The sequence below is a fragment of the Ambystoma mexicanum genome, chromosome 1p (genome assembly GCF_040938575.1).
Source record: "Ambystoma mexicanum isolate Mex_15411 chromosome 1p, UKY_AmexF1_1, whole genome shotgun sequence".
Taxonomy (NCBI): Eukaryota; Metazoa; Chordata; class Amphibia; order Caudata; family Ambystomatidae; genus Ambystoma; species Ambystoma mexicanum.
The window spans coordinates 216,050,640-216,075,701 of NC_090921.1; the positions used below are offsets into that span (position 1 = coordinate 216,050,640).

The 25,062-nt window shown below is 44.2% G+C and overlaps 1 protein-coding gene across 4 annotated transcripts in view; it reads left to right on the plus strand.

Annotated features, from left to right (window-relative positions):
• Positions 1–24,797, plus strand: part of LOC138567894 (transmembrane protein 272-like) — a 235,437-nt gene extending 210,640 nt beyond the window's left edge. For all 4 annotated transcript variants that reach the window (XM_069646399.1, XM_069646398.1, XM_069646394.1 and 1 more), the window contains exons 4-5: positions 22,464–22,661; positions 23,868–24,797. In XM_069646399.1, coding sequence (XP_069502500.1) covers positions 22,464–22,661; positions 23,868–24,073 — 404 coding nt within the window. In that variant the 3' untranslated portion in view covers positions 24,074–24,797. The remainder of the gene's footprint in view (positions 1–22,463; positions 22,662–23,867) is intronic.
• Positions 24,798–25,062: the final 265 nt, after the last annotated feature.

The following is a 25,062-nucleotide window of genomic DNA, read 5'->3' on the forward strand; positions in this document are numbered from 1 at the left end:
ACCTCACCTGAAATGTTTTCAACGGTAGAAGGAGAGCAATATTAACATTGGATCAGCGTGCATACTTTTTAGAGCTTCGAGTGCATATTTCTACAGCAAATTAAATATTTGTTTGTGCTGTTTGGAATGCAGAGTTGGCTGGTTTCAGGATTAACAGCAAGTGTAATAAAAATGTACCAACAATATATACATTTTCTCTTCGTATGTGAGACAATATGCCGTGTGACTGAGCACCCAATTCAGATGAAGCACTGTCATCATTATATTTTTCTGATAAAAGATCAGAAATGTTATCTATGTTTTCAACTACACCTTTGGTTACCTATTAATGGCTAGTCCATCTGATTTCAAGCAAGCAATCTCTTATCTGGCCCATTACATAGTTGGCTTATGTAATGGCGATGAAAGAAAGTATGAAAGAAAGTATGCAAAAGATTACATAAATCAAAGAAACGTTTTGCACCTGGTTCACTCTGAATTGCATGTATAACAACGAGATCGAGCTGATGATTATAGCAGTGAATATAGGGTATACTTCAATTTAACCTCCTTCGTATGACAGCCTGAACTCCCCCATTACACCCACTCATCACTGACGCTCCATCATAGCATTGAGCTATAATGTGCTCTGGTCTAAAATTACATTTTGTCAGGTGGCTTAATAGCTGTTCGGCAATGAGTTCTGCATCCGGCTGTTCTAACCGTAAAAGGTAAATGCACTTCTGGCTTGGCTTTACTTACAAAACGTACTATAAGTGACACATTTTCAATATTGCATTTGTCACGAGTAGCATCACTTTTGATACAAAGACTCTTTGATTCACAATTGTCATACTTTTGCTCAATTGTAGAGAGAACCATGCTTTTTAAAGTATCTATTACTTCATTTTGAATATCTTTTGAGGTATATCTGGCATTTTTGTCAACGGATTGAGCAATATCAGCCAGCTTTTTATCTTTTTTTCAAAATGTACTGAAACAGCTTTAAAAACAAGCCACCCGAGAAATCCAGCACATCTTCTTTGTCTCCACGAAGAGGATGTTCATTAACAACAAGAAACTGAATCACTTCTCCAATGCTCTTTAAGTAATACATATTGTTTTCAATTACTTTTGTATCTAATAAAAAGGAAATTGTGTCTCCTTTTTGCATTCTTTTTGTACTTTCTGCCAAAGCAAGAGCAGCATAGGTGTGTGTTTGGCTTAAAACATGTTTCGCAAAACTTTTGCCAGATTCCAAGGCATGTTTCCAATTGCAAAAACCAGTTACAGTAAAGACAATGTCCTTGTCATTCTGCCCAGTGGTAAACACACAACAAGGAAAACAAAAGAAAGCATCCTTGCTTACAGAATACTCCAGCCATTTTTCTGATTTTGTACCATTCTGAACTGAATGCTCTTTCATGGGTACCAAATTAACTTTTTGGATAGGACTGCAGTAAAGGCTGGGATGGATTTTCCCTATTCAAATCAATAATATTGTCTGTGTTAGCACATGATTGATGCTGTGGTTGGTCAATAGTGCTTAGCTGATCAGGCCGTTTCATCTCTTTTGCACAAAAAGAAGGTGGTACGGACAGAGAACTTGATGAAAACTGTGATGCACTGTGGGTGGCTTCTACAGAACCTCTTCCAATGATGAATTTGTCCATAATGCTTGGCTCGAGCTAGAGTACAAAACTGCAATACAAAACAAAACAAAAAAGATGATTAGTTATTAAATAAGCACGGTAAATTGGACTCCAGAGTGACCTGATTAGAAATTTCTACAGGTCACAGCACCTGCCCTTTTATGGCAAGCGCTTTGTTTTGTCCCTCAAAAGTAAAACATTCTTTCCTCTCTTGAGATCCTGGAAAGATCATTGAAAACGTTACATGAAAGAAAAGGTGCAACTAAAATAGAGCTGTGTGTTACATGAACACCTTCCTCCTGCTTACCCCACTAAGAGGCCTGTGTTTTGTTATTAAAATTGATCCCCTCGTTGCATGAATGAAGTTTTGCACTGAATGATTAGTAAATGAGGTCTGCAACCTGCAGCTCTCCAGATGTTTAGGAACAAAAGTCCCATGATTAGACTCTCTGAATACAGGGCCTTAAATGGACTGTGCCCCCAGCGGCAGCTTTTACATTGTGCATTGATATTGGGCCATACCCTATCGCCCATTCACAGACACCAGAAGATTTCCATCCTCCTCATTGGCTCTTTGGAGATGCTGCTGTCTTTGCTGCAGCAAGGATGTACCTTTAACACCTTGGACTTATGGAAACAATACAAAAAAACAATTGGGTGTGAACACGCATTGGCAAAGCAGCAAACAGTTTTAGCATTTGTGCAGGCATGACATAGGTATTTTGCAGACAATGCCATGATGGAAATGCCTGTTCATAATATGGCACCACCCAGCAGGTAAATCGTATTAGTACATGAGCATAGTATGACATTGCCTGGAAAATGCTTATCTAATACCTATGCCAGGTCCAAGGTTGTTGGCTTTGCAAATACTTGTTTTAACAGGAATCCAATGAAAGGAACAGATGCAAGGAAACTGTGGCCACAGTGTATGCCAATATGTTAACCAGCAATCTGCGCCCAGTAGTCAAAGTGTCCGAAAAGAAGTAGTGGAACTATGTTCCCTGCTGACCAGCCACCCACCCTCCCACGTGCAGTCCAAACCCCCAAACAAGCATACCTGCTATTTAAGGGAACTTTCAGTGCAGTGCACTGAAGTGCCAGTTTCGACTTCTCCCCACACTTTTATTTTAAAACTAAACCATTCCAGAACTGTTTTAAAACAAAATAAAAGTATAGGAACAGTAAAACAGAGAAAAAAAAGTAGAGGAGCACCGTTCCCAAAGGCTAGCCCGCACGTCGACTATTGATAACAGGTACCAATATGGCATAACAATGTATGGCAAGTCTTAACGCAGCATTCAAGCAGGACTGTGCATAACATGGCACAGCTTGAGAGAGTAATGTGCATGAAACAGGCTGACAATGCATAGAAAACACAACAACACATTTAAAGGCATAGTCCCTGTCTCTGTACCCCTCTCACACTAGCACTTTCACCTACAGCATATTTTTCTCTTCCCCTAAGCAACCAACACTGGGAACCCCCTATATACCACCGCACTCTCACTTCTACAGTGCATGGTTCTCTCCCAAACAGCTGAGCTCTCTCGTGCAAACCCTGTCTCCTGTCTCTGCTAGCAATATTTCTCATAAACCACGCTCTCTGAATCTACCATACTATTACTTAAACTGCTAATTCTCAGTGTACTTCTCCCTCTATGACTACAACCGTCCCATGCACCCTACTGTCAAATGCACCACTCTTTACCACAGCGCCTCTTCCCATTTTTCTTCCTAACTCCCAGCCCCACCACACATTGCTGTCTCCCACATGCAATATATCTGTCCCTGCACCTCATTCTGACATCTGGCGTAGTTCTCCCCAAGAAGCATGGCACCTCTCCCTCTGCACCTTTCACTTTCTAACCCTGCACAGCCAAGAAAGCAACAACAACAAACAAACTATCAGCCACTAGCCCACTACCATGTCTCACTGCCTACCTCCTGCTGCAAATACAAAAGCCCAGAAGGGCAGCAGAGCAACAGTGCCCGGCATTGAGAGCATCAGGCTTTCTAACCTTGTTCCCTGCCAGACCAGTCTGTCCTTCGTCTCACTGAAGCTGGTAGCACAACACCCAAGGGTGATTTAGTCTGTGTGGGCCTTTTCCCTCACTGTGGTAAAAACTCTTCCATAGTCACAATTACAGTATATTGGAATGTCCAAGGACCGTTTACTTTGCATCAGATTTTGGACTCTCTTCAAAAGTTCCAATACGTGAAAAGTGTGTCCTGCTTGCTGCTTTTAATTCAAAATAATCTTTTTTTCAAAGTGCATGCCTTTAAAATATATTTGTGCAATATTTCCTATACAATCCCCGACCACGTGTCAACTAAAGCCGAAATGAAACAGTTTCTTGGGCTAAACCTGGAAATGTTCAATAAAGATGTTTTTATTGCGATCAGCATGCATCTCGGAAGGCGAGATCTAGTGGTATTAGGATTATATATACCCTTAGCAGTGTGGTGGCAAGTTCTGTAGAGCAGACTCTGCCCTCTCCGAGGCTTGGTGGTGTTAGGATTATATATACCCTCAGCATTGTGATGCCAGATTCTGTGGAGCAGACCCTGCCCTCCAAGTCCTGGTGGTGTTAGGATTACATATACCCTCAGCAGTGTGGTGCCAGGGCTAGTGGAAGCAAAGAATGTCCCCCCTGCAGGGTCTGCTGCTGTGAGCCTCAGCTGCATCCATCCTCTCCCAGGACAGCCCACCCCCGGTGTTCGGGGAGAGCTGACCTTTCCCTCCAGCGCCCCCTCAATGTGGCTGTCACAGAGTCTGCTCCAATGCACAATACACTAGGCCCTAATTCAAAGCTCGGGGTGACCCATGCATCCACAGGCTTCGGGCCAGGAGTGTACATAATGGCCCAGGTCGTGAAAAGCCCAAAACTGCAAAGGTTGTAAACAAACTCATGAAATTGGCACAAAAAGCCCTGTGCGGCTGTGATTCACATCGCCCCAAAAGGTACGAGCAGGCGCATGCGTTCCCAGCAACCCGGGAGCCTGCGTGGTTGCCATGACAAACACTATCAATGACAGTGGCACAGAGAAAGAGCGAGGGTTTATTGGCACTAGCTGCCCCGAGTGCCCTTTCCAGCCTAGCACGACATAAGTTGATGACGTGTTGAGAGCAACTTCCAACAGCAGCATAGCAATTGGCACGGCCATGAACTGGCGGGCACCCATGCACACCTTGGAGCAAAACCATACCCAATACCTAATGGCAATCACAGCGGGCGGTTATAGATTCCAGATGGCCTTTCGGCCTCCTTAGAAATTGGGAATGGATATAAGTGAAACTATCTAAAAAAAAAAACACCAGGTCTTGACAAAATGTAAATCCTGTGCCAGTGATAATGGGCACAAAAAGACAGCCAAGCCCAGCACCCAATTTCGCATAACCACCCCAGTAGGTATGTTTGGACATTAGCTGCCCTGACTTCCAATGGACGTGAACTTATCACTGTGCACAGCCTATATAAAGTGTGTGCCAACCAGGTGCAAGTGGGCATAGCCATGAATCGATGACGACTTGTGTGTAATGCAGCAGACCCAGGCGCACCCCATTGCAAAGTGAAGCACGAAAAACATGTCACATTAATGACAGACAGTTTTTTCTTCTCTGATGTACCTGTCAGACTGACTGTCGGTGCTGAGTTCTCTGCCAGTGCCCTGTCTGCCAGTTTCTGGTTAGAAGAATCTCAGCGTGAGCGTGTCCAGACTGCACTGCAGTACGATATTCAATATTGTGCCAGCAAGGGAAGGGTGTTTAGGCATGGCCCACGCCTGCACACAGAGAGGGCACATGAAATTAGAAAGTCACTACTGAATCAATGCGCAGGCGTGGGCCTGGCCAAGGCAGCCTGTGCGCCGATCCAGCACCAGTAGCCTTGCAAGTTGCTAATGCTACAGTGTGTTGCTCTGCGTGCGTACATGTGGCCGGAGTCGGTCCTGCACTGTAATTTATTGCTCCAAAGCTCTGTGGCCGCGTTTCTAATAATAGCAGCACCAGAATACCATTGCCTGTATGGTTTAACCTTCCTGTACGCGCTGTGTGCATAATCATGTACTATTTTCTTTTCATTCATGTAACATTTAACGTGAATAAAAAGAAAATGGTTCAGGCTGAGCTGAGGCCTCCTTTCTAGGAGCCTGGAGCCGGCCCTGTTTTCTTGAGCACTCTAAATTACTGGATCCTTTTCAGTCGGGATTCCAACAAGCCTGTGGCATGGAAAGTGTTCTTGCGTCCGTCCTGGATGACCTGACTCCCCTCGCTGACCAGGGAGGGGTGGGGGCACTGATCTGTTGGATCTTTCAGTCGCATTTGATATGGTGGACCACCCTTTGTTGCTCCATCACCTTTCCCGGGCCAGCTTCTCGGGTCAGGTCTTATTGTGGTTTTCATCCTTCCCGTCATAAAAGACCCAGACCTTTTCTTTAGCTTCTTTTCTGTCACACACTCCTGCTCTTTTGCACGGTGTTCCTCAAGGGGTTTGCGTAGCGGACGTAGGTAGTCGGATGGGCAGCAACTGGCTGAAACTGAATGGAGATAAGACAGAGGTTCTGGTGGCGGGTTCTTCCTCTCTCTGCACTACCGGCTCTCTATCTGGCTCCTCTTTTTAGTCATCAGCCTGGGGCCCCTGCCCCTCACCAGTGTCTCAGGTCAGGAATTTAGGGTGCATCTTCTCTGAGTCTTTATCTGCCGCACCCCAGGTCAGTGCCATCTGCAAAACTGGCTATTTCCAGCTAAGAGTACTCCGGGAGGTATTGTTATGTTATGCTATCATTTTTTATTAAGCTCACAGTCGCCAAAAAAGGCATCATGGCACTAAGAATACAACAGGATGAAACAGATGACTAAAACAGGTGAGTCTTCAAGAGTCGCCGAAACTTGAGATGACTTTCAGTAGCCCGAAGGTCAAACAGGAAGGTATTCCACATTCTGGCCACCACCACAGAGAACGAGTGGCCACCCATTCGGGCAAGGCAAACACAAGTGATAGTCGGCAGACAAGATTCACTGGATATGAGAGAGTGAGCCGTGACATAAGGCCGGAATTTCTCCTGCAGATCTTCAGCTCCCTAGCAATAATATGCCGGGAAACAATGCAAAGGGACTTAAAGAGAATCCGTTTTTTGCACCAGCAGCCAGTGGAGAATCCGCAGAATCGGGGAAACATGGGCCCCATAAGGGGTATCAATGGCCAATCGAGCCACAGAATGGAAGATGATGCAAAAGATAGATGGGCTGAACCAGGAGTAGTGAGTTGCAATAGTCTAAACGACTTAAAATAAGGGAGGAGACAGAGGTTCTGGTGGCAGGCGGAGATGCTCCGGGAGGAGGGGCAAAACCTTCTGGAGTACTCTGAGTTGAAAATAGCCAGCTTTACAAATGGCACTAACCTGGGGTTGCAGCTGATAATGATTCAGAGAAAATGCATCCCATGCTCCTAACTTGAGGCACTGGTAAGGGGCAAGGGCCCACTTCCAGGAGCTGCCAGGCCGCCGACTAAAAATTAGAGCCTAATCAGGAACCAGAAGTGCCAAAAGAGGGGGACCCACCACCAGGACCTCGTCTTGTCTCCATTCAGTCTAACCCAATTTCTACCCATCCAACTACCCAGGGCCGGTGAACAACCCTAAGCCGTGACGAAGAGTCCGACTGGGTGAAGTCCAGCCGGACAATGATTTGCGTGTCATTGGCATAGGAGTAGCAGCGAACCCCACAGGAGTGGACGAGCAGCAAGAGGGGCTTAATGTAGATGTTAAAAAGAGCTGGAGACACGGCAGAGCTCTGTGGTACACCATGCAAAGGGAAGTAGCGTGAGATAGAAAAGAAGAAAGAGAAAGAATCTGGGTCCTCTCAGACAGGAAAGAGGGGAACCGTAACAGGACTTGACCCGAGAGACCCGAGAGGCCAGCCATGGAGAGGCGGCGGAGCAACAGACGGTGATCAACCTCATCAAGTGACCAAAAGATCCAACAGGATCAGTGCTCCTGCACCCCCTGGTCAGCGAGGTGGGTCAAATCATCCAGGACGGACACCAGAACACTTTTCGTGCCGCAGCCTGGTCGGAAACCTGACTGAAAAGGATTCAGCAACATAGAGTGCTCAAGAAAAGAAGTGAGAAGAGGATAGACCAACAACTCCAAAAGCTTCATAGGAAATGGAAGCAAAGAATCTGCGCCCATTAGTTGGCTCTTCCCTTATTTTAAGTCGCTTGGATTATTGTAATTCACTACTTTGGGCTCAACCTACTTATGTCCTAATTCTGCAAGTCACGTGGCCATCAATACTCCATATGGGGCTCATATTTCACCAGTCCTGCGTACTATCCACTGGTTGCCAGTACAGGAAAGGATTCTCTTTAAGTCTATATGTGTTGTCCACCAGGCCTATTATGTCCAGGGAGCTGAATATCTGCAGGAGAAATTCCGGCATTATGTTCCGATGCGCTCTCTTAGAGCCATTGAAGCCTGTTTGCTGCCCATTCCTCGTGTTCGCCTCATACGGATGGGTGACCGTTTCTTTTCAGTAGTGGCAGCCAGAATGTGGAATGCCCTCCCGTTCTCCCTCTGGGTCTACAGAAAGTAATCTTAAATTTTGACAGCTCCTGAAGACCCACCTGTTTTAGTCGCCTGTCAAATCCTAGGGTATTTCCTAGCACCATGGTGCTTTTTTGGCAACTGTGCACTTAATAAAAATTATAACATAACAAACATAACTTTAGACGGACATCATTAACATTACAAACCTTTTGAAGGCAGATTGCAGAATTGTTAATCCGTTAACAAAGCTTTCAGAGCCAGACTTTAGACAGCAGAGATATCCCTAGGTTGCACCACAGATGTAACACACTATTGTTTTACTACTGTACGGAACCCATGGTGGCAACAAGTAAGACAGACACAAGGGATCACAGTCCAAGGGTGTTTATTGAACAATGAATGCTTTATGCAGGTTGGGAAAATGCCTAATCTAAGATGGGAGCAAGCGTCAACCATCAAAAGAAAAATAAGGCAGTCCTAGTTGTGTTATGTCAAATAAAAGGGCCCATACTAAGAAACCTATTGCCAAACCTTACAACTAATACAAAAAGTGGTGTGGGATAGTGCTCAAGAAAAGAAAGTGTTCTCAAATAATATATCAGGATGCGGTAGCTAGATTTGAGCATGGGGTAAGATGGGAGCTTGGAGCACAGTACAGTCTCAGGTTTCTCCAGCATGAGACGACAGTTCCAATGGCAGTTCTCAGGCCTGTCGATGTCCAAGTCTTGTTTCCTTTGAAAGTCTCTTGCCTTCGGGGGCCTGATATGTTCAAATAACAAAAACAAAAGTTCCTTCAACCAAATGAAAGTTCATTAGAGTGATAATGAATAAGCCCTGGGTTCCCCTCCTCTGGGCGCTGACCCTTCTCAATTGTAGTCCACAATTCACATAGAGTGATAGCTCACTCCTAGGTCCACCTCTTCTGGGCGCTGACCCTTCATGTATCGTTCCCCATGATTATATAGATATATATATATATATATCAGTTCTTTTCTCACTTGAAGTATTGGATGATGGCTTTGCTCCTGGATCTACCTCGGTCGGGCTCGGACCCCTTTTGTCTGCCAATACTTTGGTGACAGGTTCACCACTGGATCTCCTGCTGTCGGGTTTGTACCCCTCTTGACTGCCAAGACTTGGGTTATGGCTTCACCCCGGGATCTCCCTCGGTCGGGCTTAGATCCTTCTTCTCTTTAGCGGGAGTCACTTCCCTTATTTTCTCAATGTCTTTTTCAAACAGTCCTTACAATGGTTTGCGGGATTCACCTCCCTTTCTTTCACACTGCTTGTAGATCAAAGTCTTTCGATTGTACAGGGATTTTGCTTGACTCTCTGTATGACCATTTTGACCAATTTCGCTGGCCCTCCTATGGCCTTCTGATATTTGTAGTTTTGCTCAGATGGGGATCGACCAGAGTCTTTTGAGTTAGCACCCACGTGGTGCTGGTTTCCCTCTGCAGCCGATCTCCCCTTTTACACCCTTTACAGTTCTTTCATATTTCATTGAACTTGGTTAAACAACTTGCCATTTTGCGATTCTCATTCAATACAGCCTGGCTATTTTCGGCTCTGCCTTCAACTCCCCGGCTGAGATGAACCGCTTAGCTCTTCCCTCTGGAGTCAAGGCTGGTAACACGGACGTGGGAGCTTCCTTCGCTCCTGCTTATCGACGTAGGCTTGCACCGTTTACCGTTGACATCTGCTTCAAGACACTTGTGCTATTGGTCATAGTCTTGGGCTCTCCTCCACAATGGGTCTGTGGGTCTGGGGCGAAAAGGGCAAGGTCCCTTCTTTCCTCGCCACCCTCTCGATTCCTGGCACCTTTCTCCTTCTTGATTCACCGTCTCATTTTGCTGTTTGCCGGGCTCGCCTTGTTCACCTTGTGCTCTTTTGCTCCACCTTTTATCCCTGTGGGAAAAAGGAAGAGCCGTTGTGTGTGTGTGGTGGTTAATTGGCTGACTCTGCCTGACCCTCGGGCTGGGACATGTCAGGTACACAGGTTTATTAAACCTTTAATTGTGGTGTACGCAAGTGGTTTTGTCGGAAAGAGGGGAAGATTTAAATGTCAGATCATCCTACAGAGTCGGAAGGGAAATATGTGTTATATGGAGTCTTATCCTTCGTATTTGAGTTTGGGGTGATCTCGGAAGGGTAGGATTTGGTGGTTTTGTTAAATGCACGAGAATGACTGGGATGGAGAACAGAACAGAGGGGATTGTGGGAACAGTAGTGTTCTGTCATAGTTGAGTGGATGTTCGGAAAATGACAATCTGGGGGACGGGATTGGTAAGGTTTGTACGGCAAACAGGAATAGCTGGGACCGTGAAATAAACAAGCGGGATTGTGGGAACTGTAGTATTTTAAATGAGTAGGTTGGGAGTGCTGAAAATAATAATCAGAGGGATGGGAAGAAGGATTAGGTTTCCGGGATCTACTTGGGAGAACACCCTCAGGTTTCTCACACTACAGACAACCTTCTCTAATTCTGTCAACAACAACGTATCATTCCAAATGCCTTAACTGTCTGGTACATGCAGCCCTCCATGATAGATAAAACCCTTCCTTCCATCCGAGGACCTCAGAAACACAGTCCATCCACTGGTAATCTCCCACATTAATAGGGAAACACCCTTCTTACAGGTATTTCGGCAATGCACCTGGCTCCACTTATGGCCACGAAGTGTGTCACAGCCTGACTCATAAAAGGAAACCAGGAATTCAAGCAGATGTCTCCCAACCTAATGTAGTTGTACTGGCTTCCCATCTCTACGAGAATACTCCAACACTTAACCTAGATGAACTGCACACCTACCTTTCATGGGGAACACTGTTGCAGCATTTGTTGCCCTCCGCCTACATGCAGCAAATTAAAAACAAAATGCCAGCACAACAGAGCGCCAAAGAAACAGAGACTGCAGCCAGACCTGTGCATGAGAACAGGACAGGGCTAAGAGAGGTGTTTAAAACTTTGCTCTGTGTAAACCCAGCCTCTGGAGAAAGAAGGCCGGTTGATCCAAAGAGTCAATTGAGTGCTGGAACCAATAGAAGGTGGGGGGCACAGAGTGTGGGTTGCATGGCTAAGGTCAGGAGGTGTAGAGACGAACAGTGAGATCAGGTGGAGGACGGACGGCGAAGCGGAATGCAAAGTGTTGGTGGTGGAATTGGTGTAGAAAGCAGATGAAATATTGTTTGTGAGAGAGAGTAGTAGTGCTTTAAGTTTAAAGCTTTGCATGTGAGGGTGGGTGTGGGAGTGAATGTAATAGGAAGGGTTGGGAGAGAAGTGTGGAGAGGGAAGATGCTTGAGGAGTGTGGTATGCAGAGAGGAGAAGCTTGAGAAGAGAAAGGTAATGAGAAGAGGTAAGAGGGGTGAGGTGGGAGTAGAAGAGAGGAGGGGGTGAGGCGAGAGGAGAGGGGGAGAGAAGAAGAGAGAGTGTGGGCATCAGCGGGACAGAAAGGGAGAGAGAGGAAAGAAAGAAGACCAAAGAGTGTGAGAGAAGGCAGAAGTGTGGGGGTGAGAGATTAGAGTACAGAGGATGGCAAAGGGAATAGTGAGATCAGGCAAAGTAGCACTTGAGTGAGAGAAGTGACCAGGGTGTCTGGTCCACAGAGTCAAGTGAGTGTGGGCACCAATAGCAGCGGGGGTAGATAGAACCAGGAAGAGAACAGTATAAAAGGAGAATGAATGAGCGATGGAGTGTGGGTTGTATGGGTGAGATTGTGAGGTGAGTAGGTGAACCATGAGATTAGGAGGAGGACGGACGCCGGAGTGAAATACAGAGTTGGTGGCGTAGTTGGTGTAGAGTGTGGGTGAGATATTGGTTGTGAGAGAGGGATATCATTTTGTATGTTTCGAAGCTGTTAATATGAAAGTGGGTGTGAGTGTGATTATAGTAGGAAGGGCAAGGAGATGTGTAGAGAGGAGAAGGTTGAGGAGAGAGTTGAGGAGATGGATATGAGGAGAGGGATGAGGAGAAGGGGGAAACGAGGGGTGAGGGGGCAGTAGAGGAGAGGTGAGGAAAAGAGTGTGGACACCAGACAGACAGAAGGGGGGGAAAGGAGAAGATGAAGAGTGAAGGGCGTGAGAGAAGACTGAAGTGCAAGGCTTAGTAAGGTAAAGGGTATGGCAGAAGGAATAGTGATCTCAAGGTAAGGAGGGGGGAGAACGGAGCAAGATGTCTGTTACGGGTACAAGAAAATCATCATTTCTATTAAGAAAATCTGGGGAGTGATAGGTTAAGGAACTCTTAGAAGAACCCCAGAGAGAGCCAGAAAGATATGGCTTTGGCCTTTACACCCTTCGCTGTGGCTAGCTATTACATAATACGGGTTACTGACCACTATCTGCCGAACTTGGGGTTATGGAAGCATAGGTTAGTAGCAAGGTGGGAGCCCACGGGCAGTCGATGTAGGAAAGGCCTTAGAGTCACATTTACCATTTGCAAAATAAAAACCCTTGAACCATCTTTTGGAGTCAGGGATTTATTGAAGACATCTGTGACATCAGTACACAATCAATTGCCATTACTGTCAATGTAAACTTTCACTTTCCTATTCCCTCTCTCACAAATACTCGCCCACTTTCCACTTCATCTACAAACCACTCCCTAGATATGATTATGGACTTCAGTCTCTCACTGGACCAACATCTTCCTTGTAGACTTCAACCTTCCCGGGACCCAAGTAACCAAAAATACCAGAGTTGCATTCCAGTCCCTAGCGGAATCTCTGGACATAACCTAACATATTTAAACCTCTATATGGAACTAAAATATCAAAGACTTGTATTACAAATGAAGTACTAAGATTAATACAATGTTCAGGAATGTTTGCCATATAGAATCTTTCTTTATAAGATCACCAGTGCACCTGCACTTTCCGAATAATATTCTATAAGCATTACGATAAGACAAAGGGTCAGAGTGTCTTAAACGAAACAGCAAATACAGCAGGTGTACCTAATAATAAAGAGAAATGCATAAACATAAGAAGCTGCAAACACCAGGTAGCACACTCATCAGTCCCTTGTGATGAAAAGTGTCCAGCATGCTGAGTGGATGCTTCTTAGTGGGATGAGTTATTCTAGCTGGAGAAACAGTCTCTGGCACTTTTCTTGTCTGCATATTACAGGCAAGCTGACGGAATTTCTCTGTGTACCAAGATGCAGAGGGGTTAGATTTGTTGAGTCGAAGTTGCAGTGATGCATATGTGTTTGTAATCTGACGACATGATGTTGGATGTGGAGGCCAGAATGATGAGTTTTCCTCCTAATGCATGCCTGGGGAAGTTCTCATAAGAGCGGTGGAGTGTCTTGGTTGGTGTGGGTGGGCCTCGATGAGGCAGAGGTATGTGGTGGAGCAGAATGAATATGGCTGCATGGTCTGTCCAGTCCAAATGTGAGGGGGAGACATAAAATGGGTGGAGAGGTGGTGAATACCAGGTAGAGTTTGTTACTTTGTTGTGCTTTGGTTTTGTGACGAATTGCTTGATTTCATCGTGTCAACTGTTCAAGTAGAGTCTCTCTGGTTTTCTTCATGGTGTGCCCCACGGGCATGTTGTGGTAGGAGCAGAAGTTGTTAGTTTGTGTTATTAATGTATGCTGTTGTGATGAGGCTGTCCTTTGTTGTGTTGTTGCATCTTGCCTTATTACAAGTCAGAAGAGATTTGGCCTCACCCTAATGACAGTTCACTGGTCACCCTTCTGGCCGTCACCACCTTGAAATCAGCCTGCATCTCCTGCAAGTCCATGATGACAAAGTGTTAAGTAGTGAGCCAGAGACAAGAAAGTGTTCAACAAGAAGGTGTATTACACAGCTCACCAGTTTCACGCTGTAGTATACCAAAACAAGTTATGTGACTTCGTTTCTTCAAATGAAAACAGCTTACAGTTTGTAGTGTGGTTTTCGCCAGCCCGTTTTTAAGTAAATGTCCCAAAGTTCCTTTAGGGAGTTCACCAGGCTCGTGCCTGCAGGCTTTTCCGAGTTTCAGCCCACTGGCCTGCCCGGCCTCAGAAGTCGAAGAAAATAAAACACCACACCCAGGGTTCCTTCTCACACTCCTTACGGATCCTTTCCCGTCAAACATTTTCCTCCGCTGCGTCGCTGTCCTGGCCCATGGATAGGGTAGGGCGTTCTCCGGCGGTTCTTTCTCTCCTCCCTAGTACGCCCACTGGTACTCGGGAACGGCCTCGCTCCACTCCGGGGCCTCTCCGTCAGCCTCCTTCCACTCCTGCAAAACAAGACCCTCTCTGAGCGGTTTGGTGAGGCTTTTACCCCAGGTGCCCCTCCTTCCCAGTAAATACTGCCGGGTGTTACCAGCAACGGTTTCCTCTCACCGGATGCTAATTCCCCTCCTCCTCCCTGCTCAGCCCTCGATGTGTCAGCCTTGGTTTTAGTCACTAACTGTGGGGGTCTGCCTGAATATGGAAGCATGTTTTCCTGTCTCCATTGCTTATTTTCCTTTCCCATTTACTGGCTTTTATACTGATGCCGTATTTGGTGGGGCCTTCTGGGATATTGAGTTCGTATGTGTTTTATTTCACATGATTCACTCAAGGACAGCATTATTTTATCCATTGGCTTACACCCCTCTCTGCTGTTTTGTTCCTTACCCTCCCTTCGCACAGTAACTCGGGTGGCTGCCACTTCTACACCCTTAGCAAAAACAAAGAGGTGATGGCTGGAAGGTTTAGACTTAATCTTAACCACTGGCAATGCTCTGGGCAACCCTCCAGACCACCGTTCTTCGCCTGCCAAGCCATTACAGAAGGGAAAGACCATATGCAAATCAGGCTTGGCCCCACCCCAAAAGGGGCAGTCCAGCCCGAACTGCTAGGCCACAACCCTTCTGCACGAGACCACAAGCATCCCCAAACATGTTTCGCCCTTGTTGGGGCTCATCAGTGAGGAGTAGCTTGGGTCTCTAGGCCCAGCAGGCACTTCTACACCCTTACACAAAGGCACTACATACCTGGTTCTAGCCACACACTGAAGGCCACAACCTAAAGGCAGTTAATTGGCTGTGTTGAAGTGTTTGGCTGCCTGCTGCCTCAGAACGCTGCTGCTCCTCTACACGGGATCATCAAACATTTGTTTCCCTCTTGGATACATCAGAAATAGAAAGCCATCCCTTTAAGAAGGCTGAACCTTGAAAGCTTAAAAACCACATCCTACGCGAAGTGTAGCGAAGTGTAGCGAAGTGTTGAAATGTTTGGCTATGTTTCGGCTGCGTTCGGCGGAAACCGTTTGAAGTACTCTTTGCCCAAGTAAGCTGAATTTTGAAGTGACTTCATGACTCTCTTTTCACACGTCTCATACCCACTGATTTTTGTCACAGCACTTATAGTAAAGTGCTTTCATTCAGAGAATGAACTGTCGAGGTAACTGCGGGCGTTTTTGCCTTTGAGCCTCGACTGTTCTTATTGTATGGCAAGCACAACACTGTTTTCTATATTTCCTCGCAGTAGTTCATGGTCTGCTGATTTCCATGTGGTATTTTTCTTCTACTGCAGTGACCTTTTGAGCTCTAGTGGGGTGACTGTGGGCCGTAAGTAGTGCCTTGGAGTCTCACGCGAGCAATTTAGACACTAATAACATTTAGCGTAATATCTAATTGTTCCTATTATACAAGTACAATCTGCAGAGCACAATGCTGAAAGACAATCTCCTCCCTCCTGAAATGGATGACATTTTTATCATGCAGCATGGTTGTACATTGTCAACAGCTAATCTTCCTGCCATTTCTAAAGATGTAGCGCGTACACAAATTGCTGTGGAGGAGAGCAGTACACATATGCCTTTGCCCTCTCGACAGAGTATGTTGGAGTCTCTCCCTCACATGTCCGAAAACATCCAATCTTCTAGTGAAAGATGCATTACCTCAGTCTCTGGATTATACTGTTTCTACTTCTTCTATGAAGTGTCACATCAACCAAATTGTCCATAACAAAACAAAACTCAGATCTTGCAGCTTGAACGACCTGGCAAATGTCAAATGGGCCGTGAATCCGATCCAACATACTATTTTGCCTGAGCCTGATTCCAATATTCCTCTCAGCCATTTGGATCTCTCTAGTGACCCACAGGTGTACAACCATTACAACAAAGAGCGAATCCAAAGTGGACATATCAATCAACAAGGCAATAATACTCTTTCTTCCCAACTCACAGCAACCACACCTCTCCGTCCTCGAAATGATTTATGTCACCGAGTGCGAATGCTTAGCTCACAGGCAGCTAAAAATGGTGGCAATCAATCTCCTGAGAAAAATGTTGTACCTTATTCTCCTAACTCTATAAACTCAACTTAGGCAGCTCTGGATGTTGTGCTAAATTCCTTAATGAATGTGTTTGTATCACTGAAGGACTAGGTGCATACCTATTCAGGTATCATCATGGAACTTACTAAAGAGGTAAGCAACTTCAATTCCTCTCATACTGGTCTAAATGGAGCCATTTACACCCGGTTCCAGCAAATTGTGCCACAGGTTTCTGTGAATGAAAAGGTGCACACAGAATGCATGACCAACTTGGCAAATGATTTCAACTCTTACAAATTAAGCACTGAACTCACATGGGCAGAAATCAAATATTCTTTAATTGCCCAGAAAAATTGCGACATTAACTCTCGAGCCCAATCGACACATCCACCTCTGGTGTCATCTTTTAATGATGACACACCGTTATCTGTTTCAGTAATGGAAGAGTTTATTTGTCTGGCACAGACGGTTGATGCGCAAGCTTTAATAGATAAGGCATGCCCTGATACTGGGCTGAAGTCAGCAGAGACTCTAATTGGGCAGTCAATTACTGATACTGCAAATTCTGTTCCCATTTGCAATCTGATTTGACACCTATTGATGATAAGCCTTCCCTGACTACCAGTATTTAGTATATAAAAAAGAAAAAGAACAATTGTATGCAGGTATCATGGCTCTAATGGATCCTGAACATAATCTAAAAACTCAGCCTAAAAACAGCAAACAAAAGAAAGCTGGAAAAAATAATGTTTTTAAAGCTCTTGATGACATCTCTCAAGACCCTGACAAAAAGATAAAAAAAGTCTAAAGGTTCGAAATTGCCTGCTAATAAAGTTAGCCAGCAAGCAGTGAAGGATGTACAGTCCCCTGTGTTGTCTGTCCTGGGTATTAGTCTTCCCACTGCACCTGCCACGAGTAATGCAAGTGTAAAATCCATAACTGCTTCTCAGACTGATACACTCCCACCACAAGTCCCAGCTCCTGCAAAACCTGTCAAATTAGCTCCCATTTTCTGCAGAAACAACCGTCTGAAAGAGACAGACAAATTAGTAATGTCAGATCTAACAACACACTCTACTGCAATGCTGTCCGCTTCTCCTCTGCTAAAAGTATCCAATAATGGCTCACAACCCTCCTCCATACAAAGTCCCAAAGCATCTGATTCATCAATGTAAGAAAAACTATTTGCTGCTCCAAAATTATGGCTAAAACAATGTAAGCAAAAAAGGACATACTGCACTAAATCGAAGTGTTATTCTAGCATACACCAAACAGATCTCAGATCTGTATTTGTTCTGTTCAAATGACATTGACATTTCCCTTTGAGAACAATACTCAAATTGTGGAATTGATCCTAAAATCTAATGTTGTTGTGCAAGCCCTAGTTTCTGCAGCAATGGATCTCCAATTCTTCCACTCTCGTCGCACAAAAAAAATCTGCATGGTGCACCAACTTCGCATGATGAAGGCAGATCAACTGCACCACTTAACAATTCGATTTCTGTAATAGATACAGTTCGTCCTCAAGTCAAAGATACATTGGCAGACAAGAACGATAAATCCAAGTTAATGTCTTTGTTACCGGACATTATTACGGAGGTTTTCCAACATCTCATCGTCTCTGATAATACACTCTAGGCAAGAGACCAAATAAAGTGCTTTAGTTGGAACACTCGTGGCCGTCTGTCATTCAGACATGGTGCCACAAGGGAGCTGATTTTCGCAGACTTTGATTTGTTTTTTTTTCAGGAGACCTGGCTTATGACTGAGTTATACCTGAATGGATTTACTATGATTTTTCAATTAGCAATCTGTCCTAATGGTGATCGCCCCTCTGGTGGCCTTGTGATCGCTGTTCGGAATGCTATAATATCTAATGTTCTGTGCTTCAATAATGACATCCGTGGTAGCTTAGTCCCTGGATGGGATTCATTCACATGCGGCCTACTTCAATGCAATATGTACTGGATACCAGCAATCTGTGATCTTTCTTCTTTTTTGGAATCATTTTCGGCCATCTTGACCAACTTAAAAATCTGCTTCCATGCTGACCTTTTATTTATTGGGGGAGACTTTAATAAAACTGTTGTGCTCCTTCTGCAAGGCGCGTATCTAAATCGAAGCTCAATAATTGTAATGGAGAAATGAGGGATCATGTGTTTAAAGCATGGAATCTAATCATTGTCAATTGTAACATTCCATCTGATTGCCCTCCTGCTTGGACTAGGTCTAATTCTAAAAGTTCTTCCACAATAAATTATATTATTGTTTGTACTGAACTGTTTCAGCATTGCCAATGGTTAAATGTGGTTTCTATGTCACACAGTGACCATTTCTCTCAGCAAACTTCTTTTTCGACTGATCCCTATGAGTCTATAACATCTTATGATACTAAATTATCTGTGAATATGCAAGGGAATCATGTTGCTTGCTTTAAAAAATTTGCTTGTTGCTAAATTATAAATTGGACTCCATTGAAAATTACGGCCAATGTGATTTCAAAAGGTTGTGTTCTCCAGATGATTTTGTGCATTTTATTTGGCACATGAAGCAACCTAGCCTAACGCCAATAACCCATGCAAAAAACCATACACAAACATTTGATGAAATGACCAATATGAAAAAAGTTCTGAAAAAGAAACTGCATGACCTAAAAATTGCAGAGCTTGACAGCAACACGTATCTGTTTGAGAAGTCAAAATTATCCAACTACTACAAACATTGGTTACGTGGCCACAGAATATTACGCAGCATCCAAGACAGACAAATTATGTTAACTTCTCTTTTGCCCATGCACGCAAGGAATTTATGGGCACTGATTAATACTATAAATGAGCCCCATAGTTCACATCAAACGACGATCATTTCTTCATTGACGTGGGATACATATTTAACTGATAACACACAGACAGATTCTTCCTCTGAAATCACTCATGAGTATACAGCAGCATGGTCTTTAAAGATTGCAGAGGAAGACATAATGAACATACTTATGCATTTATCTAAACCCTCGCTGTGTGTCCCAATGGACTCACAACAACATCTTTCGAGCCAAACCAGCCAATTGGGCAGTTATACTTAGTCATCTTTTTAGATAGATAATTAAGACCCGGCGAATCCCAATTTCTTGGAAACAAGCTATAGTATTCCCTATCTACAAGAAGGGTATCAGAACCGATCCTGCAAACTATCGACTGATTGCTTTAGTGGATGGTGACAGTAAGATCTTTGCACGGTTAGTTTTGCAGGATCTGGAAACTTGGGTTCGTAGTAAGGGACTATTTTCTAAATACCAAGTCGGTTTTTGCAAAGGCCTCTCTAGACTGCTCAATGGCATGATAATTAATACCTTAAAGGCTCAGTCCCAAAAGAAAAATGCACGACCAACATATCTTGCACTAATTGACTTATTGAAAGCCATTGATCTCGTCAATAGGTCAAAACTTTGGCAAAAATTGAAATCTTGGGATATTCCAGAGGACCTTTTGCATATCTTAATCGCCCTTCATGAGAACACCACGATTAAGATCCGACTAAAACAAATGGATTATTTTTCTCCCTCTATTCCTATTGCAAAAGGGATAAGGCAGGGTTATGTTTTGGCTGCTCGCCTTTTCAATCTAAACCTATCTGATCTGGCTTCTTTTCTACAAAACTTCCCCTTTGTATCCCCAATAATAGGCAAATGCTAAATCCATTTCTTGGCATATGCTGACGATATTTCTCTCATCGATAATACTCCTGTAGGGCTACAACATCTTCTCAATGCTCTCGAGGAGTATGCAACCAAAAACAAGCTTGTTGTTAATACAAACTAATCTGCCATACTTGTGTTCAACAAAACTTGTAGGAAGACTCCTAAATTATTCTGGTCATTAACTCGCCAGACAATCTCGATACAGAAGCATATTAAATATTTGGAATTTAACATTCGAAGCAATCATTCTGTGATGTACATCACTCAATAACTTGAGAGTAAGGTCTTACAATTCACTTGTCAGATGAATAAATTATTTCACTCTTTCTGTAGATTCTCTTTAATGCCTTTCATTAGATTCTATAGGGGCATAATCCTCCCCTCAATGTTATACGGCATGGAATGTATTCCCTGTGGCAATAAAATTTTTTGGGATCGGCTAGAAGGCTGTATATGGAAGAATACTCTATCGCTACCAATGGCCTTACCTATTGCAAAATTACGATATGAGTTGGGTTTCTACTCCATGCAGTCATACTGTCATTGGAAGGTTCTTGCGCTTTATAGACTCATCTCAATTCCAAAATACTGTTCCCTGTATGTAGGCATTCATGAGGAACTTTTAAAACATCAGAATCCCTATCTGACAACCTTACATAATGATGCCGAAATGATTCTTCAAAATTGTGATTGCATACCTGACACTCTCAAAGATAATCCAGCAGCGCCCGGATTGGATTCATACTAGAGCATTAAGAGCATTAATTAGCACTTGGAAGTACACTAAAAGTTACACACCATGGGAAAAATCTAGTAAATCTGTCCTCCAGTACATCAGACGCTTCCCCAAACCAGCTTGGCGTGCTGAACTGTTGCGCCTTTTCCTCAGTTTGATTAGGACCAATGAAATGCAAAGTATTTGGCAAAAAATGGATCCTTCTGCAGCTGAATGTACTCTCTGCTCTGAGGGGTTGTTACAGGATTCTCGACATGTGTTAATATCCTGTTCTGCCGCCTACCCCCTGAGAGTACACTATTTTGTACAATGTGTCCATGCCACCACTTGGCTTATCAATCAAGCTTTTTGGCATAGGATATCATCTGGGAAAGAGATTCCATTATTGATTGCTTTACTAAAATTCCTTAACTAATTTATTTTGTATCAGAATATCTTTGTGATTTCAATTTGTTTGTGTTTTTATTTTGATGAGGTTGACCTTATTTGATATATTTTATTGTAATGTATATGTTTCATCTTTAGTTTTATGCCTGTTCTTGTCTTAAGAATGTGTAAAAAGTCCTTTCATGTGCCTAATGCACAATAAAAAAAAATAATAATAAAGGGTTGTCCTTCCAAGCCCCCACCATTTTGAAATCAGTCTCGGTCTCCTACAAGGCCATGATGACAAAAGCACCTACATACCTTTCAAGAAACCTACCCTTCTCAGGGTCCCAACACACCAATAGGAGCAATGACCACAGCAGGCAGTAAAGCAAGGAGCACAAAAAAGAGAAAACACGCATTTGGCTATACAAAAGCACTCTGGAATCAGTTACCTCCATCAATCAGATGGATGCCCTCTCACCTGCGCTTCAGGAGGGAAAGAAGATTGTGCTCTCCAAAGAAAGAACATCTTCAGATGCGAACTACTGAATCAGAGATGGCCTCCCCTGTCCCTTATATTATCTCTGTTCCTGCTTCATGTAACTTTGTTTCTGTTGCACAGCACTCTGTTGCAATCCCATGCATTTCTACATATTTGAACAGATGCCACAGGCATGGGCAAGAGAGCACTCCCAGGTTACATAGTTGGACCATCCTTAGACCAGGCCCCAGGGAAGTGCATTATCCCAAAGGTTGTAGCTATCATTCATGATATACAATACAGTAGTACAGCCCCAGTTTATGCTCCAGACAACAGAAGTAACCAGGCCCTCTTGTGCTAATTCAAGGGCATGTTTCTCCTCCCCAGAAAAGCTAGTCCTGAAGAGTTCAGTGAATGTGGGGGATTACAGAAAATAATTTAAAAAACACCCTTAGGATGTCCCCTTATAATTGGCTTAACTGCCTCAAAATTCTGGTCCCACGTATTTACATGTTTTTTATGGGGAATGGAGAGGCTGAGCGAAAATGTTTTAGTTTAATATTTCATTATGAGGTTGGGGTTGAGGCACTGCTATCCTGCGAGATATTGTCCCCCAAATTATTGAAATGCACATTTGCTTTGTTATTACAGCCTTCGTTCAGAGAGACCGTGGTGGATTTGTAAGATGGAAGGTGCGCTCTAATGCCAATTCTACTAAGTTAATGGAGCCCTCTGTTTTCCCGCAGGTTCTGTGTATTTTAGTCAGTGCAAAGCGCAGCACCTCATTCCCTACTACCTGATTATTTCTGGCATCTCGAGCTTGGTGATCATCTTCCTGACCAGTCTGCCTTGCCGGGACGGCGGGGACCCTCCTCAGACATCCCCAGCTATTCTGGCATTGCAAGGAATCGTTACCCTCTTTCACCTGGTCTTCTTCATCACAGGTGAGTACTTCTCTGTGGTTGTGGCAAAGAATTTCTCTTCTTCCAGTACGGCTACTTGGGACATTATCTTACACTTCTCGGCTTGAGACGAGAACTGGAGAAATGGTGTAACATGGTCTGGAACTATGGGTAGGGCTCCAGTGTGACTGATAGTCCTGGGTAAATGTATTATTATAAACTCTGATTCACCCAAACCAAACAATGGAACATACTCATGCTAGCCCTGCATGCTGACCCATCATACTGGACCTTCAACCAATCTCTAAAGATTTGACCGTTTACCTAAAACAGTGATCCTAATCTTGATGCCGCAATTGACTATCTGTGCATCCTTCCTGTGAGTAACTGGTTCATGTAACTGCGCCTTAATGCCCCTGGCTTTAGTGCGCTATATAAATGAAAAAATAAATAAACTGGGAAAGAGCTTGGGCCAGGGGGAATGAGTGCACATTACACTTGCACCTCTCGTTGCTAGGTAGTAATCCATGTAGCAGCCTAGGTCATGTCAGTTTGCAAGGCTAGGATGTTCATCTTCAGAGCACTCTGCATCCCTCGTACCCCTGCTAGAGGAACCTTTAAGCAAAGTAAGCCTGCAATGAGAGAAATCATGTATGCTCGAGAGGTGGGTCTGAGAGGGGGAACTGAGGGGGCACATGGCAGTATTCTCAAATATAAAGATATACATATTTGGGAAGTCTCACGCAATACAACTGGCAGCAGAAGGGCAGGGTAGAAAATGAAGGCGAATATGGCCAACTGCCATGTGTTTTGGAGAGCGATTCTATATCACCTGCGGCAGCGCGTGCTCAAAAACTCAGGGGATCCAGGTTTCGAGCTTTGCCTCCTCAGTGACCTGTGATCCCAGTTTCAGGGTTTGGCACTGTCTACCTCACTCCTTTCCATCGCTCCACTCACCCTCCTTCATTATTTTCTCCTTTCCCTCTCTCCTTGCCTCTCTCTTCCATTTTACCCTCCTTTGCCATTAATCCCTCACCTCATCCAGCTTCCCTCAGCGGAATTATGTTCTTCTCGACATCCTTCAATCCCTTCTGTCCTTCCTTTTCTTCTTCTCTCCTCCTTCTACGGCCCCCAATCCCATCGTCATTCTAAATTGCCTTTCCCTTTTGATCCAGTGTTCAGATCTAGGTCACATTATATTTATTCAGCAGAAAGCTGTCCTAACCTGTCTCTCTTTCTCTGTTGCAGGGAATGTCTGGATCTATTCTATTTATGCCCCAGAATATACGAATACCACGTCAGAGATATACTGCCACAAAGGGCTGTATCTCTATGCCTTCTGGATAACCACACTGGTCTACATTCTACTAGGGATCACACTCCTCGCTGGCTGCTGCCTCCTTTGCACCTACTGCGTTTGTCGCGCTGGCACCCTCAGAGGGGTCCCAGGCTGACCAATTCCACAACTAACTAAGGGGTTGAGGTTGCCCCCTCAACGCCTCATGGAAATTCCAGCAGTCTGGTTCTTATTAACTTGACAAGCTCACACATTTGGAAAAACCATATCCCCTGGTCACCTGACTCCTACTTTCCAGGTGTAGGCCTTGTTGGTTACCTGGCAATTGGTTCTCCTCCTTCCTATACTGGCCCGATGGTGACCACCTGGAAACAAGACACCAGCCTTAATGATTTACAGAAGTTGGTTCTACATGCATTCAGGGCAAACTAAAGGCCACCACCATCTGATCAGACTTAAAAGTGAATATATTTTCAATACAAGTCCGAGTGGCTCCGAAAGAAACTAGTCCCCAGACCTATCGGTATCAATCGCCACTATGTTTCCGCTAAAGGCACATTTTGTCCCCTGAAATGGCTCCCTTGTTTGCCGCACCCGTTGCCTTATCGCTGCGCTTGGCATTTCTTCTATTGCTGTCCCAAGCCCATCTCACACTGACCCGAGTAGCCAAGAAAAGCCGATGAGGCTGAACACAAAGTAGGATACAACCATCGTGGGACTGCAGCCTGGCTAGTTTTGGATATTATGCCCAATTGGTCTTCATTGTGGTGCTTTCTCTCCAAATGTTTTTTCCCTACCATTGCAATGATGAAAGCCTTCTCCTCCTCTGAACACATCTCTCAAAGTTCAAATATGAAAAATAAAGTTTACCCTAGAATTAATCTTATAATTTCTAATAGCATTTTTCCCAATGTCTTTTTCTATAAATAGCTCTGTTGGTGTACATGGGAAGTGGATATCATTTGCCTATGGTTGACCCTTTGCCTTGCCCTTTCCTCTCTAACTAAATAACACTATCCAAGCCAATGCTTTATTTGTGGGTGTCTTTATGTTTGGACAGATATGTTGCACTCTTTCTTCCGACCTACTTTATTTTATACTGGGTATTTTGAAAAGTCATCCCAAAATAGCCATAAATATAGGCTT